Source organism: Pleurodeles waltl, chromosome 7 (assembly GCF_031143425.1).
Source record: "Pleurodeles waltl isolate 20211129_DDA chromosome 7, aPleWal1.hap1.20221129, whole genome shotgun sequence".
Lineage (NCBI taxonomy): Eukaryota > Metazoa > Chordata > Amphibia > Caudata > Salamandridae > Pleurodeles > Pleurodeles waltl.
In genome coordinates, this window is record NC_090446.1 from 188887814 (window position 1) to 188905853 (window position 18040).

Genomic DNA, 18040 nt, shown 5'->3' on the forward strand with positions numbered 1-18040 from the left:
ACTATGTAATGCCCTCTTCACCATCCACAAAGTCTATGGACCAACTTCCACTCCCGTACTGGGTGCATGACTTATCTCAAATGAATTTAGCTGACTGTTCACTGCACATTGCTCAGTCCAGGGCAAGATGCACAACACCAATCTCATCCTCGTTGCTGACAGCAGGATGCAGCTTTGCTTCCTGAGAATCCATGTATCAAGATTGTGCCATGTAAGTGCTGTTCCCAACACACCTCTTCTTAGTTTTACACTGTGATGGTCTGAAAGGCATGCCTCCATACAGAAGAAAAAGGTCCATATCATGAACCTCTTCATACACCATGCTAGGAGTCCATATGGTGGTTTCCTGAAACCGTGCTCCCTCTTATTACCAACACTTAAAAATGTGCTAATCATCAATGTAAAGTTACAATGCTGTAATAAAAGCCTGTCCACTCCAGATTTTTGTTAGATTATACATATAACTGGCTTAACAAGCATACTGATTATTATAGAATAATTCTATATATGAAATGAAGACTGTATAGGAATGGGGCATTACATTGAAACAACCTTCAAATTACAATGCTTCCTTCAAGAGAAGAGGCTGAAATTGGACTGAAATGATCATAGGGAAGTAGGAGCAGTCATAGTGGAATGAGTTAGAGAACAGCCATTTAGAAGAACAAAATCAACATAAGTAAAGTAAATGCTTACATTTAATGATAGTTGTGTATCCTGTGCAAGTCTAGATTTGCATGCTCTTCAACTGTTCTCTTGATTCTCAAAGCAAAACCAGCAGTCAAAGCTTGGCCAATCCACAAAGCATATGTTAGATTGCAGACTGAGGCTGAGCCTCAAATAATGCAAAGTTTTCATCTAAGTCAGTATTGGAGATTCCTATGGTTGACAGCAATTGGAATAGTCCAAACATGCGAATCAGTGCGCTACATAGGTGTAAACTCCAGTTATACATCCCCAAAAATTATACTTTGTAGGCACATTTCTTTACATTTCAAGACAGTGTATCATTTCACTATCGGTCAGGAGTGACTGCCTGCAGCAAAGCCCCACACAAGACCTAGGGCGAAACTGTGCAGTTGTTCACATTTTCCTGGTCCAGTTTTAGGGGGTATACAAAACCATATTATATGCATGCACATTTTTTTTTTTTTTTTTTTTTTTTAAATCACTGCAGTGTCAAGGCTAGGAAAAGATGCATGTCGTGGAAAAATGTCCAATTGTGTATTGTTACAACACCTCTGTTAGTAATCTACAATTTGTCGCAGCAAGTCATTTAGGGGGTTTCTGCTTCCAGAAAGTACAAGGGCATATTACAATAAGCAAATTTAAAGAGAACAGGAAATCTCTTCCCCTTCTTGAATCTCAGGACTATGAAAAGAAATCACACTTTGACTTGGTATTTATGAGGTTTTGGTGAGCTGTCTGCCAGCTCCTAATGTGCTGAACCAGGAAACAACGGCTAAATCCAGCACAAAATTCTAGAGTTGGATATTGGTTCCCCAGCAAGTGGAGTCTTGATTTCCTGGCAGGTGGGAGTATAGAGAATAAAATGATGGTAAGAAAATATTTTGATGAGTCATTGATGGATTTTGGAAAAGGTGTACAAAACATTGTGAATGCAGTTCATTTAAAGAATGAATTCAAACAGAGAATTTCAATGGAGGTCAAGTTATAGGACCTGATTTAGATCTTGGTGGAGGGGAATACTCCGTCACAAACGTGACGGATATCCCGCCTGCTGGATTATGATCCCATTATCTCCTATGGAAATCTTAATACGGCAGACAGGATATCCGTCACGTTTGTGACAGAGTACTCCATTCGCCGAGATCTAAATCAGGCCTACAGCAAAAGCAACAATTTAGGGAGAATGATTTATGTGCTTCTTGAATGAATAAGGTGTAAAGTTGAACACTACCCATTTTTGGCTCAGCAGACATTTGAAATGTCTTAGTGTGAGAATTACTCTTGATTAAGACTCACTTGTAAAGGGAAACAGTGCAGAATTATAACCCTTATAAGAAGAGAGATGTATGTCTATAATGGAGAATCTCTGAGACATTAGAAAACTGATGTGTTATGAATTAGAGAAATTAAATCAGAAAGACATCTGATGTTCAAGGTTTATCAGGAAAGCAGATCAGCAAACCCACCACCCATTCTTTTCACAGGTAACTACTGATACCAAGAGTGTGTTTTTATGAGTGATATATTAACTGTTTTTCTTATTAACAAGATCCCTCTAGTTATCTCTCATTCCAGTCCCCCCTCCCAGTTGTGCACCTCCCCAATCTCCCTTCTCTTGTCAAGCTACTTCGAACCACTGTTACTGCAGTGTACATGTTGGAAGGCGGACATCTTGAGGTTACTGCTCCAGAGGAATCTAGAAAGTGCCAACATGACTGCATTGATATACCTTATTTTATTTGAAATCAAATCTGAATGCTTTTATAATTTCAAAGAAAACAAATGTTGCTCTTTCCAGTAATCCTTTTTTCATCTTTCAGCTATGTGCTTTCGTCTGAAAATAATTCTGTTTAGTTATATATAACATACTATATACATACAAAAAATTAATTAAATTATCTTCATAGTCAATTTGACAATACTTCCTAGATTTCCATTCCAATTTTTGTCAAAGGCACACAGCTAAATAAGTTCAAACTTTCTTCCCTTCAACAAATGTCCTTGGAGAAAAAGGAAGTGCTACCCGGACAAAAACGTTTTCTTGCCATTCTATGCAGACAGGCCTTTCGTCAGACGAGAGCTTGTCCACTCTTATGAGATCCTTCTTTTGCATGGTGTGCTTGGAGTACTGCAACTGCTTCTTCTACCTATAAAAGATTTCCTTGGTTTAAATCCAAATTTTTCATCCAGGCGAGAAAACTTAAATATAGTAGCATTCATTCTCATCACTCACTGACCGACATTCCTAAGGTTTCTAGCAACTACTAGAACATTTGAAATGTGAGAACCCAATGACAACAAAGAAACATGGCACATGAGAACATACATATTTGATGGGCACCTTGATCAACGTGATTCTCTTTAGGCATGTTTTTTTAGGACCACACTGTTAATCAAAGCAGTCCGCAGGGATACACCAATAACTTACCAAATGTAATATTAATATCTTATCATCCATGAAAACTAATAGTTTTTGAGTTGCAGCTTGTCTAAAATTTTCAAAGTTCTGATACTCCATTCCTACTCAGAACCATGATGTTCCACACGCTCCTTCATTTTCAGAATGAACTGGAAACTTGTACTTTTGGGCCTCATTTAATCCATATTAAGGGACATCTAGCCATAAAGGGCTCCAATTTCTTATCATACATTTAAGTATCCTTTATACCCAGACACCTACTTTGCACACCCAACTCTGTAAGGTAATACTTTGGTTTGTAGGTAGGTTTTTGTTCTACCAATATCTCTACCTGCATACATAGATTAACAGAATTGTGCCATGAGTCCTACTTGGTCTTGCTATAAGGTTATCTCACATGGACAGCGGAGTATAAACAGATCAAAAGGAAAGAGAATAAGTTGGTCATTTATTCATTATATGTTTCAAAGATTTAAATTGAGCAAAAATGTATTATGACATTGAAATCATACACAAATGTCTGACTGTTGTAAAGTGTAATGTGTAAGTTTCTCGTCACCAGTGAATAAAAACAATGCAAAATATAATCAATTCAGTTCGCGAAACTCGTATGCCAGTTCCAAAATCTTTCACAATAGGATGTGGATAGTTTCTTAATTCAGTGAGTGAATAAAGACAAAAGGTAGTGAAAGTGGGCAGACTGGCCATACATAATGGGTCACTTAAAGGCTCCAATTGCAAATCAGTCAAATGTATTTCTCAGTAAAGCACTGAGCTTAGCCAATATAGAGCGTGGATCATCACGACGTTCCGACACCCAACCCCCCAACGAGCAACAAATATCTACCAGAGCTAAGATATTAAGGGTTCTGGCTTATCACTCAAATACTGGGACACCCTCTATGCTTCAGAGTTGTGTCATGCTACTATACTTAGTGCGGAATGCCACTCAAGTGCTAAACAGTTGAGAGCTAGAACAGGGACTTCAGGGAAAAAAAAAAAAATCAAGCAGGGGAGTTTGTGTGCCTGGAAGCAAGATTGCCAAGCACTACCGAGAAAGGGTCAACACAGCACACTGACAGTTTTGTGGAATGGCTGTATTTAATCTGGCAAGCAGTCCTGGGATTTTACATGAGCTGAGTCAGAAGTGGTCAAAATTCACCAACACCACAACAGTCTAGAAATCATGCGTAAAGAAACCTCTTGCATTTTTTAACTCCAATTAGGCAACAGTAAGCTACACATTTCAGACACTGCTGACAGTCCTACATCGTTCATCAGGGAAACCTTTCCCCAACAGCAGCTTTAGGCTCTTCAAGTGTTCTTCACCATGGACTACCACCAAGTCTCTCGGAGTATATGCATGAGACAATTGGTCAGTGTCTACAGCCAGCCACTGCTTGAGATGTTTCTGCATCAGGGCCAATGACGAAGACGGGCTTGAACATTTTAAAATGGGCTCAGCCTCCTATCTCACAATTAACCATGTTTTGACTTCAAACCACTTATCACCTTCACAGACTTGCAGTTCTAGAGCTCGGTCTTTCCCTGACACACACTTCATCTGCACGTTAATGTATATTATGGAAATGCACCAACAAAAGTCCCTATAAACCACTCCTTAGTTGGCCGAATGTCCATTTATCAAGCAGTCTACATCGTTTTGTAGGCCTGTAAGTGTAACACTGACACAACCAGATTGCAGGTGTGTACCATCAAGTGTACTGATTAACAAACAAAAAATAACTTCATCATTTTTTTTTTTTTTTTTTTACACCTTTGTACTTGTGCTTATTGATTACTTCACTCTGGCCCACCAAACCACCTGGACATTAGCCACAGTAGTCTGTTTCAACCTTGACCTGCTTCAATATTGGGGAGGCAAAGGGCGCTTTAAAGTGGAATTTTCATTTTGTTTTCCTGGGCTTGCAATGTTTCGGAGTACGTTGCCAGTTTAGTTGTTGTATTGTTAGTCTTCCATGTTATAATGGATTTAACTACCCACCATACTTTTTCCTACAGCCTTGCACCTCAGACAGCCACTTGTCATTCTCACACTAATGGTACAGGGACATGGCACAGGGACATCAGTGCCCTTCAAAGCTCTAAGCAAGCTACTCACATTTTGGAGTCACCAATTCTATGTCTGAGACAAAAAACACAACCTTGAGAATAGGGCTTTTCAACACAATCCTCTTGGAGCTTAATGGCTCCACAGGAGAAAACGTTATCTAAATATCGTTACATGTTTTAACATATCAACAGGACGCCACAAGTCAAAAAACAATCACAATGAATAATTAAATATGTCCTTTGAAAGAGAACGATGAAGGTCTAGGGGCACAGAACAAAGGCGATTAGCAGACACAGCCTTGTTTAAATAATGTACATGTCCCCAATAAGGATAGCAAGGTCAATCATGTAAATGAACAGATTAAGTCCATGTTTTTGGTCGGGGTTGTTTCCAGGGCTATACTCCTATTTAAGGGGCTGGTCTGTTTTAAAAAACAGGTTTCTGCCATATACAATGATTGCCCTCCTCGCTGGTCGCCTAAGCTCCCAATCGATCACTGTGCGCGGAAAAGGACTTGTGCTGGAGAAGGTTACGCAAGAGCTGCCCTTGGACACGGTCTCATCTGCAGGGATAACCCTCTTGCCACAGCAATCTGCGTGTTTGACTGGTCAATCATTTTAGGGAAGTGTTAGGACTTCTGGCAGGAAACGGCTACACTTGTAGGCTTCTGCACCTATCAGAATCCTGATGGCCTAACCAGGACAGACTCATTGCAACCTCACTCCGTGCAAGCGGCCAGACTTTCAGTTCTTCTTACATTCTCCTCTTACGTGGTGGCTTGTTGTCTGTCTCATCTCTGTAGTCCACCTACGGCCTCATCATGCTGCAGCCAGCATCTTTACCCACAAGTAGTCAGACATTTTCGCTTTGCCGTAAGCTCTATAAAACCTAATACTTAAGTAAAGCCTCCCTTCTAGCAAAAGAAAACATGTGAGCAACAATTTACAAAGTATGTAATTACACTGAGGTCCACTGTACAATACCTTTGAATGAAGGGACTCTGGAGACTCCAGCATGTGCAGCAGTTCAGAATTGTCTATTTCCAACAGCATTCCTGTGATTTTTCCAGCCAATGTAGAATGGATTGCGTGAAGGAGGGGATAAAGGCGCTCACCTACACCATACCAAAAAAACAAAGCTTAGTGTATAACTGGAAAAAAAACAACCTGAACAATACTAGAGTTTTTTTTATCTAGGCGTATTAACAGTGATAATTTCATTAATTTCTGTGAATCAGCCATAAAATCTCTCTACTATCAAGTCTTGCAGGGGTGAAGGAAGCAAAAGTACTTTTACCAAGGGCTTACCATTTTAAGAACCCTGGGATTCAGAGGCACTGAAGGAAATTTAGTTATTAGTTGTGCAGAACGTGAAGCCTGCGCATGTCATAGGTCCACAATTTCCCTTTACTGGAAACCAAGCACCCCATCGTAGCGCTTGGCTCTCCCAGGGTAGCACAATACAGCAGACCAAAGCCTACTCAGGGGGTGCTGCGGGACAGTAATTACCATTCACTGACACACAATAACAACACTCAAATGATTGTCCAACCAGTACTTTTTCTTTAGAATAAGGAAAAGTAAGTTTATTACACACACGCTACTAAATACTGCACAGTAATTTACAAATATATACATTAGACAGATAGAACATACCACAGATAACATTACGAAATCAACTGACACCCTAAAGGATCATGCATACATATAAGTTAAGTCAACTGGCTTGGTCAAATGTATAAAATCAACAAACCACGTTAAACATGTTAAAAATACCATCATTTTCTGCTGTTGTGCTTACATGCAATAATCAATAATAACCATCTGTAAATACACTTAGTAATGTTAATAAAGCAGATTCACCTGGATCAGAAATCACTGTCAACATTATGTCAATAAAGCATTTTAAAATGGACATATGTTCCTGTCTGCGTTTTTATATACTTTCAAGCCATAAAAATGCAATCACAAAACCAACCCCTAGAGAGTGCCACTTTGCAACCAAATAAAACACAACCATACATTTAACCCATAGAGACTGCTTCACCTCATGTATCTTCTTTCTACATCTTCAAGCAACTTTAAGTGCAGCCACAAAACAAGTACCTGGAGGGCGCTGCGCTCCCAACTGCAGAGTAGAAGCTCCAGCTTTGGGAGTGCTTTAAAAATAAGGTAAAAAATTCCAAGAGGGTCATGGATTCCTGGACCCCACACATACAGGGTCAGTTATCCCAACATTACCCCTGGGAGGGGAGGGGGTGCTCCTGTATCTTCCATAGCTCTCCCACATTCCTTTTCAACTCCGTTAGTGTTGTCCCTGGCTTCCTGGAAAAATGTGCAGATTAGACAGTCCCGCAGGATGGTTTTTGAGCACTCCAGCCTGGAGCATTGACCTAGTCACCTCCAAAGTGGTGTAATCTACAGGGAGCTTCCACTGGCTCCCTGCAACAACTTCCCTTCTAGACTTTGTCCTGAGCAGGGAAGTCCGGGGCTTCCTCCAACTGGTCAACATGGGGTACAAGGGGGCCAGTGTCATACTTGGAGAGACCCACTGGTCCTGGGGTCAACTGGGGGCAGAATAGTTAGTCCTTTTGGAAATCAGGTGGTTTATCCTTCGAGTTGGCCATGGCCATCAGAGTTTCAGGTTACAGCAGCAAAAACCACAAACACCAACCAAGAGCCCTCCACTTACACAAGAGTTTTTAAATAAAGGGGGAGAGATTATCCACCAGAAAGGTTCTAGAAGCCAGAGTCTCCAGGCCAATCGTGGCTTGCCACATCACCTTTCCACCCCTGTATCAACCCTCCGGCACAGCATCCTGGGATAGTGAAGACGGTGCATCCAGGAATCACTTTTGCTCCTGGGAACCCAGCTCTGCCCCTCACTGACATCACTGTCCAGGACTTTCCCAACACCAGGTCAAGGATGAGACCCCTCTTGTGTTGGCTCCTGTTATCTGTGCTTCCTCTTTAGTCTAGAGAGCCAGGGCTGTCCCCAGTCTGTGTACAGTGTGGCACGTAATTAACAAATGCAGATTTTTATCACTACCCTGATCTGCTCAGAATATTAGGGGAAGCACTATTAGTCCATTTGTTTGGGCATACCTTTGTTCCTGCTGCTGGACAGAATTATAATTAACTTGGTATAGCAGGGTGACAAAAGGCCTGGGCTCTGATCCCAAGCTAAGCCAGAGTAACAGAAAAATCCTAGATTAACCATAAGTGTTATAAATATCCTCTAGGATCTCTCAGATTTAGCTTTCTGACACAAGCCCCGCCTCATATTGGTATGTCATTGGGCTTTGTAGGCCAAAGGGAAACGAAACTGCACTCCAAAGCAGTTTCCCCCCTACCTGTATGATAAGGTTCACTACAGACGAAACAGTAAATCACAATGGCACAATCACGGTGTACCCTAACCTTATTAAGTCCTACCCCAGGTCAGTATCTAATCTTCTGTGTCAGGTTACCAGTGTGCAGATACCAGGCTGTGCAAGACCGTAGTCTCGCATGCGCAGCCCTCACACATGTGCACATGCATGTTGCCATGTTTTTACGTGAAACCAGCTAAATGCCTTCACTCTAGCTGCGCAACAGCAGGCTTTTCTTAAAAGGCGCACACTGCAGTTAATATGGGCAGTCCATTTGCCATGTGATTACCGCAGGTGAGACACATGTAGTGACTCAACTACACACAAAAAAGTCCAAAACTGGGTGATTCAAAAAGCAAAAAAGAAGCCGGGCTAACTGAACCCAATTGCAACAGGCACAAGTTTACAAAACATTTTTAAAAGTTAGAAATTCACGTTGGCATCACACTTGGCCAAGCTGATTATTTGCTAGGCGGACAAACTGCATGAGAAAATTGTGTGTTAATGTGCATTTGAAGAACAAGTTACTTACATTTGGTAAAGATCTTTCTGGTGGATACTTCATCTAAACGCAGATTCCTCACCTTGTGAATCTTTTCCAGATGTCAAACTGAATCTGGAACATTCAAGGCAACACTACTGCCTGCCCGTATATGGCACTGTGCAGCTCAACACTGACGTTCTGCTCCTGAAGTGATCAGCAGTCCTGCATATAAGAGTCACGAGTGAGAGCTGAAATTCAGTTGCTATCTTAGGCTCTCCACATCCTCAGAAGCAGAGCCCATCAACAAACTGTCCTTACCATTGAGCAGATCTCTAGATTGGTACCTTTCTAAATGGAAGAGCCCAGTTCACAGAACTGGGAGTTGGAAGGATCGGTGAGGAATCCGCAGTTAGAGAGATTATCCACCTGAAAGAGCATTACCAAAGGTAATTAACTTGTTTATCTGATGGATATTTCTAACTACAGAGTCCTCACCTTGTGAATAGATACAATAGCAGTACCTCCCCCCAGGTAGTGGGGTCTGTATATTGGCTCATATTTAAAAGTCCTGCAGGATCGAGCTGGCAAAATGCCCATATCAACAGACCTGACTGTCAAGGCAGTAATGCTTTGCGAACCTGTGTCCCAACACCCACGTAGCCGCATGTCAAGTATCTATGACAGGCAAGCTGCGTACCAATGCAGTGGTAGTAGCATTGTCACTGGTGGAATGAGCTCACAGGCCTTCGGGATGCTGCATCAATGCATAATAAATCTTGATGAAGAGCAGAATCCACTGAGAGATGGTCTGTTTTTGTGCAGTTTTGCCCTTCTTTGCACCAGCAAGCCATATAAAAAGCTGATCGTCCACTCAAAGTTCTTTGATCCTACCAGTGTAAAAACTGAGTGTTCTCTTTGGGTCGAAACAATACAGAATCTGTTCCTCTTTTGTGGAATGAGGCGGAGCAAAGAACACCAGGAGTGTGATAGCCTGTCCAACATGAAACATCGTTACCACTTTTGGCAGAAAAGAAGCTCGGTCCTCTGCACAAGCTTATCTGGGAAGAGTGTGATATAGTTTGGTTAGACAAAGTGAAGCTGACACACACACTGTGAGCTGATGTTATGGCAATAAGTAAGACCTTTTTGATGGTTGAGGCAACATATTTGGCAATTATATTGGTTCAAAGGAAAGACACCTTAAAAAAGCATGAGTCAAATTTAAAATCACACTGTGGAATCACAAAGGACTTCAGTGGAAATATGGGTGGAAATCTTTCAAAAATCCAATCACAATGGGCGATTTAAACTATGAAGGCTGATCCAGCAATCACAGAAAAGCTGACAAAGCCAACAAGCAGCCTTTTACAAAGCTCAAAGCAAGCCTCGCTGGACCAGGAACAAAACACTTGTGACAAATATGGCACACCTGAAATCATCTTGATTGCATCAAACCGGCTAATTTAGAAAGGAACAACAGGAGGGGATTTATTTTATCATAGAAACTATGGTTAGTGCTGTAGAAGGAAAAATTAGGATAGGATTTAAGTGAGTTCTCAAACATCTTCCTCTATTTAAAACATTCTGACATGCAGACAAACATGCACTTTTAACGCCAGCAGCAGACTGCCTGCTAACTCCCTGGTGGTGAGCAGCTTTACTACAGTGTTCTAATAAGCAACTAGAGTGCTAACACTGAATTTATGCCAAACATGTGTGGCGCATCTGAATGCTATCTTGATGGAATTGAAGTAGAAAGCAAACCATTTTCTACTGAGGATATTGTAGTAAATGAGGAAATTAGGGAGCTTTGTAACAAATTTCTCCCAAGATGGCCACCATAGAAAAAAGGAGCACAAGTATCACCCAAATGTAGCCAAAGTGTAGCGCAATGACAGAATGTGCAGAACAGTTAATTATATTTGGTGAGGGGGGTGGTGGTTTGCAGTTTTATATAACACAGACTTGACCCCAACGTATTGGAGTGCTTTACACAAGTGTCAGTGACATTACACAAGGACACATCATTTTGGTTTTAGGCATGGGGAGATTAAGTGATAAACCCAGAATCACAGGATGTTGAGCTGATGCCGAAACTCAAACCTGGTTCCACAGTTGCAAAGTCTGCAGGCCACATTCTCTCCCCTAAGTGTAACAAATAATCAAGTAATCAACTGGGTTAAAAAACAAAGATAGCAAATAATTTAAAAGTGCTTTGTAACTATTTGAGAAGTCAGAAAATATAACCTCATTTTAGTGTTTTAGAGCACTGACCATAATTTCTATGGGAATAGGACCCTCTCATTTCCTAATGGAAATGCTTTAGGTATTTCAGTTTTGATTACATCAAAATGACGTCGGGCGTGCCATACGTCTGTAATAAATATAGAATGTTAGCAATCTAGTTGTGCATCAGAATACTGTGGGGAGGCAGAGGTCAGGGGCACGGACAATTGAGGGCAGGGAGGAGGATGCAGAGGCAACACGTTGACCACGCTGGGCAGGTGGGAATGGTAGTGGCAGCACAACAAACCATAGAGGGCACAGAAAGGGGTGAGGGGGAGGGCAACAAACCAACCATGTAGGAGAAGCATGAGAGGCTGTGGCAATATAACAGACCATGAGGGCAGAAGGAAGAAGCAGTGGCAGTACAACCATACATGCCAACAAACCTGATTTAGGCAGGAGACTCCCAATGTTTTTAAGCCAAAAAGGGCTTTATAATAGCTGTTTCCTGCCTAAAATCTCCTCTTTTTCAATGTACATGGGGAAAATCAATTCCACATGTTTTTTTTTCAAAATCTCCCTCTTACCAAGTTCAAAATGTTGGTAAGTATGATACATTGGATCACGGAGGGCAGGAGGAATGGGGTAGGCACAGGGACTCTGATATCAGAGGGCAAGAGGGGAAAGACGCAAGGGCACCAAGCGGACCATAGAGGGCAGGGGGAGAGGCTGTGGCAGCAGAAAAGACCATGCATGGCAAGCGGGAGGGTTAGTGGCAGCACAACGGCCAAGGTGGGCAAAAGGGAGGGGGCAGGGGCAAGCGATAAGGACCATGGGGAACAGAAGGGAGGGGTAGGGGCTGGACACAGACAGGAGCGGGCTGGGGAAGAGGCTTCACAACAGACCATGCAGGGCAGGCACGAAGAGCAGTTACAGCACATTACAGCATGGCGGGCAGAAGGGAGGGACAGCAAAATGGATCATAGAGGACATGTGTATGAGTGTGAGGGGGATAGGGGGGGTGTTAGGGGCATGGGGGGTGTTAGGGGCATGGAACTCGGATAGGCAGGGTGAAGGTGGCAGGGACAGGTTGAAGCTATCTGACCATTCTTCGCAGGTGGGAGGGGCTGTGGCAGCTCCATTGGGCATGGTGGGCAAAAAGGCGGGAGCAGTGGCATGCACACAGACATTGGAGGGCAGGGGCAGAAAGCTAAACAAAGAGGCTAAACAGGAGGGCAATAATAGGGCATTGACTTCGGCCATGGAGGGCAGGAGGAGTGGACAGCGATATCAAGCTAAATGGAGGGCAGAGGCAACACATTGGACCATGCAGGGCAGGAGGGAGGGGGCTGGTGCATGAACTCAGACAATAAAGGGTAGGGAAGACGTGGACAGGGCAGCAAGCAAACTGTTCGGGCAGGTAGGAAGGGCAGTGGCAGAACAAAGACCTACAAATGCACTGAAAAAAACAAAGGTTAAAGGGATGTTATAGGTAGGTTCAGATTTCATACCTACAAAACCATATAAATTCAGCTATTATAGTCAGAGGTATTTCAATTAACTATAACTTGTGCCCTTGCTATGCAATGCTAAGTACCCCAGCTAATACCGCACTCATGGCATCTTCTATGACATCATTGATAATACTGTAACATTTGCAATAATATTATTGATGAGAAAACTGAACTGTGCATGATGAGATGAATGCGAGTTATAGTTACCTTAGGGCATGAGCTATAGTTACTTGAAATAACTAACTATAACAGCTGTATTTCTTTTGTTTTGTGCGTGTAAAATCTCAACCTAACTATAACATCCCAGTAAGCTTTGTTTTTTTGTGTATATAAAATGTTACCATTTAATAATAGGGAGCTCTTAAATGACAGAGTAGATGGGTAGGCTGATTAAACAGATGTGGAAAGATGATACTATACTTATGCAGCCATCTAGCTTTAATCCCTTAAAAAAACTAAAAAAACAAAACAAAAAATAAACCCCACAGAGATGTCCTAGAGCATTTGTTCACGCTTAATAAATAAACTCAAACTCTCTTCACATTTTTAACCCCCACGTTTCATGCCTGCAATAACATTCAATAAATCGTATACATCAGCCTGCTCTTCAGGAGAGGCTTTAAAATCATTCAACAGCTCCTCTTAAAACGAAATGGTGCTCAAGAGTGCCTCACTTTGGCCTTGAATACAAAATGCAAGTACTCTAGTTGTTCATTAAAACTCTTGTAGTGATAGTACAGTTGATTACCAGGTAGTTACTCGACATACTACTGAAAGTGTTGGAGTGCATGTTTGATTCTGCATGTCAGAATAATTTACTGAAACAGTAGGAGGACAAAGAAAATGTGACATTTCCACTTTCTAGAGCATCAATGATAATATCTAGGACAACAGAACCCTCTCATTTCTCAATTTACTGCAGTATCCCCCGTACGAAACGCACCTTTGATTCCACCAAGATGGCTTCAAGCATGCCATGCTTTTGTCATACTTATAGAATGGTAGTGCTCTGCTGCTGCTTCCCACTGTGATCTAAAGAACAATTAGAACCCTGGGGAATCTACTAGCCAGTTGTTGCTGCTGCAGTAGAACAATGGAAAATTAGCATTTTCACAAGGTAAAATCACCTTAGAACAACCCATAATTCCTTCAAGTAGAATTGCACCACCAACGAGGTATTTATTTTGACTTATATCCCTTTACATGTGCTTTTTGTGACACACAAAACAGGCTTTCACTACATACATTTGAATGGCGATCATGTACAAGGTTTCTGTAAAGGCTGTTGCAATGTGTTTTCCATGTTGTGGTTAGCAAATCAAGTAGTTGCCTCAACATGCCTCTGGGGAGGGGTGGGGGGGGGGGGGGGTGCAGAGCGTGCTCACCCTGCCCATTGCATTTTTTAATTCAGTTTCAGGACATAGGGAACATATCCCTGAGTCCTGTAATGATTGCTACAACATATTGTTCAAGTTGTGCCTATCAGGATTGCAGTGTCTCCTTTAAAGCAGCCAATCAGAGCGTATCAGGACAACAGTTTAGATATAACTATTTTTTTTTTTTTAACTCCTTCATGACCACCCGGTACACCTCTTTAAATGCAAAGGTCTTGAAAACAGCTGTGCTTTTGGTGACTTGGTGTAAATCTGTTCACTCTGTGTAGTTCCAACTTTTTGCCACATTTCACGTACTTCCGTTTAGCTGTTTTCTCTGTAGTTGTGACAGGTGTTTCCTATGGTAATTAAGAAGGGAAATCAACTGTTTTAGGGCCAACACCCTTTTCTTACCACCCACTTAATGCATCACCCCGAAACTTTCCATGAAGGAGCTAAGATGGATGAACTTTTTTGGGAAAGATTTGTGAAGGTTCGGCAACTGGCAGGACAGTTACTAGTGAAACACAGAAAACTATTTTCCAGTGGAAACTCTGACCTAACCATAACTACACAGTGTGAACACCAATGCGTAATTGTATATCTCTCATCCCTAATGCTCCGTGATTAGCAAAGATGCCCTCCAAGGTATGCCCAGAAATGTGAGTAGGTAAATTCACCAGCTGTATGAAGACAAAATCCATCATAAGTTCCAAAAACCTAGCAGAGCCGGTGCAGTCAGTCATCCAATAGTAAAGTTCGGGCAGGCAATGTAGGGTTCCATTACTAGGGCCAATGCCTCCAAAAACCTTCAGCAAAAGCCTGGGGGTCGATAGACCAATAGACCTGAAAACCTGGATTTTCTTTTGAATCTAATTCTTAAACATTCCACCTCACAAGTATCAGATGGGATGGAGTGAGTGGGCTAAAAAACAGCAGTGAATAGTGTTTCCAAAGTTCACTGCCAGCCCTCCCCCTCTGCGATCAGAGCTATCTAGACTAGCAATAGAATAGTCTGGCACTAAAGCCGCAGCTAGATCGGGACCCAAATGTTCTCTCTACCAGGGCTTCATGATAAACAGGCAGTCTAAATGAAATCATGAATTTAAATGCTGAGCTTGACCGTGGACCGTGCATTAATCAATGTACATATCTCCTTGACCTTGGTGGTTCCCTGGGCCCCATATATTTCTTTAATAATAAATGTAGAGGTACCCTCATTCAGCATTTGCACAGCATGCCAATTACAGTACGAACAGTATTCCAGGGGAGTCAAGGCAGGGCAAAAGATGTCACACTCTTCCCTCCAAATTTTAGGACAACATTCCAAAAGCTCACTTTACTGTCCAGTATTCACTTCATTTAAAGATAACTATAGAGATAACTTGAGATAAAGGTTGAGACTTGGGTGAATTAGTTATAAATGGATTCTGAACTTGTTTTGCTTGGCAAAGGTGATAGATATTCAATGTCTGTTACTTCAGTGTTTATGACAACTAGCTAGTGCGGAAGGCAGGTTTAACTGCCAAGCAATGGAAAAGTTCTACCACACTGGTTTTGAACTCTGGTAGAGACAGTGATATTGCATTACAAATATGGAGTTGAAAAATGTCATGCAAGAGTAATTTTGTCCTCTATTTTTTTTTATTTTTAATACAGACATGGACGACACTGACAAACCTAGTTCATGTTTGATCATATTTAGGGTGGGTAAAGCTTTTCATGATTGAATGTGCTATTTAACGTTTTTCCGATTCTTTCTTCTTCTTACTAATCACGATGAACTAACCATTGTAAGTGTGCAGTATATCTTCTGAAATTAGATCCTGGGATGCCAGTTGCAACAGGCGAGATGTAAATCTACTCAGAAGACTGCCGTCCAAGAAAGCTCTCTTCTGCTACTACATCTCTGAAAGGATTTTCACTGACTAAAATGCCATGGGTTTTAGAGTTATTTCTGGAGGGAGAAGCGAGATATTTTTCAAACAATCTTTGGTATGAAAATAGTTTGTTCCTTTTCTTTTAGGTTTGATAAAAAGCTTGTTACACCCAATATCAAAAAACGTTTGAAAAAATGGAAATAAACTACTTTATTGACAGTATATTTTTGTTACCACATCAGCTCGATGCAGTTTTTACCTTCAGGGCTAAAGGGCAAGTAACCTATTAAAAAAAAAAAAAAAAATTCAGGCTCTCCTCAGTACAAATGCGGAGAGTGTATTTAACTATCTCTTTGGAGGTACAGTATGATCCAACAAACAGTACCACCTGGAAAAGCAACAAAGCAATGGTGGTTTGTGATGTATTTGAGAGAGTTTTTTGTGCAGGCAGTGTGTAGCTTCTAGCCTCTCGAAGCAGAGCATTTGCATCAAACAGGCATAGGAATTTAAAACAAGAAGTTTGCATTGTAATTAATTGGATGGTTTGAGATCAAACATTCATTATTGTCTCCAGAAAAAGCTCAGACATTCGCCATTGGCTTTTCGTCATTTTAAGTTATTGCGGAAAAGGGAATAGCATAAATGTTGGCAATATTCATTGTGTGTGTAATATAAATCTCATACTTTCAAAGGATAGCTTCACCTTCAAGAACCCAGTTTTTGCAGATACATTTAGAACCAAATGCTGTGCTTAAATGTTTTGTCAAAATGTAAGCATACATTTTACAATCAGTTCAAAAGGGGTCGGTAAGGGCATGAATAGGGACAGTGTTCTTTAGCTGGCTTTTAGAAGAAGCAGTCATTGCTTCTGCGATAGTTCTAGAAACTGCCTACATTTACTCATCCCTGAAGAAGGGTGATTAAACCTTTCAAGGTATTTGAAAAGTGTTTGCAAAGTAAATTAGTTGTGGCATCTGGACTCAGTGCTTTACTCGACCGGAACTCATTGACACGACATAGAAGCTCATGACCTTGACATGGTGTATTTTTTCTTATACCAGATTTAAGGTTAGCCTACACTAACGTAGTTGCTTATTTTCTCTTGATCTGGAATGTTCTCCAAACACAGATATTCCTCAGGGCCGGCAAGATATTCCTATCATTGGTCTAAATCTTACTTTGTTTGGTTTCAACAACTGACATTAACAACCTTTTTAGCTAATTATGAGAAAATTGGTTGGCAAATTGTCTGTATTTATTGGTGTAACAAAGTGATTTTGTATCTTTATATTTTACCCAAAATCTCTGCTCAAATGTCCACTGCTTTTGGGTTTGACAAAAAAGTGATGTACATCAGAAACAAATTCACTATCTATAGGTTTGTTTAGCATTTTGTAGCTCGCAAATCGTTCAATTTGGTGTTCGATTTTTCTTTGCTACAATGCCACTAGGGAGTAAAATCAAATAAATATTTAACAACAATAACAAAAAATGCTTTTAGGTAGGAGGGGTGGTATGCCTTCTTCTTGGCCATGCTGAGCCAACAACCATGAGGGAGGAACAGCCACTGATTAAGAGGATCTGAGAAAATCACTTCTTGGTTCAAGGGAGCAGACAGCGATGATCAAAACCAAGATAAATGCCTTTGTGATTTCAAGAGGACCCTCCCTCTAATTCACTTACCCAACATTTGTTTCTGCTCTTGCGGAGGGGCTGCTGCCAGCATGGATGCAGTCAATGGCTCCTGGCCCTGAATGAGGACAGCTGGCTCCATCACCTAAATACCAGAATACATAAACATTAAATGAAACCAACTACAAGAGCATGTACCTTGTTCAATCTCATATCTAATGGATGTAAGAATAAATAAATATTTATCCCTGTTTATGATTCACTGATAGGTGTTGCTGGGTCACAAAATACCTCCATCACTCCTTAACTCACCCAACGATGGGTAACTGAACTCCCCAGATCGATAACAAAAAATAGAAATTTTTCACATTCATGAAG

The 18040-nt window shown here is 41.2% G+C and overlaps 1 protein-coding gene across 1 annotated transcript in view; it reads right to left on the bottom strand.

Annotated features, from left to right (window-relative positions):
- Positions 1 to 2458: 2458 nt before the first annotated feature.
- The window catches only part of PABPC1L (poly(A) binding protein cytoplasmic 1 like), a 428971-nt gene continuing 413389 nt past the window's right edge, over positions 2459 to 18040 (bottom strand). Inside the window, exons 13-15 of the mRNA XM_069243541.1 lie at positions 17714 to 17807; positions 6167 to 6297; positions 2459 to 2837 (exon numbers count right to left, since the gene is read on the bottom strand). Of these exons, the coding sequence (XP_069099642.1) occupies positions 2760 to 2837; positions 6167 to 6297; positions 17714 to 17807 (303 nt within the window). The 3' untranslated portion in view covers positions 2459 to 2759. The remainder of the gene's footprint in view (positions 2838 to 6166; positions 6298 to 17713; positions 17808 to 18040) is intronic.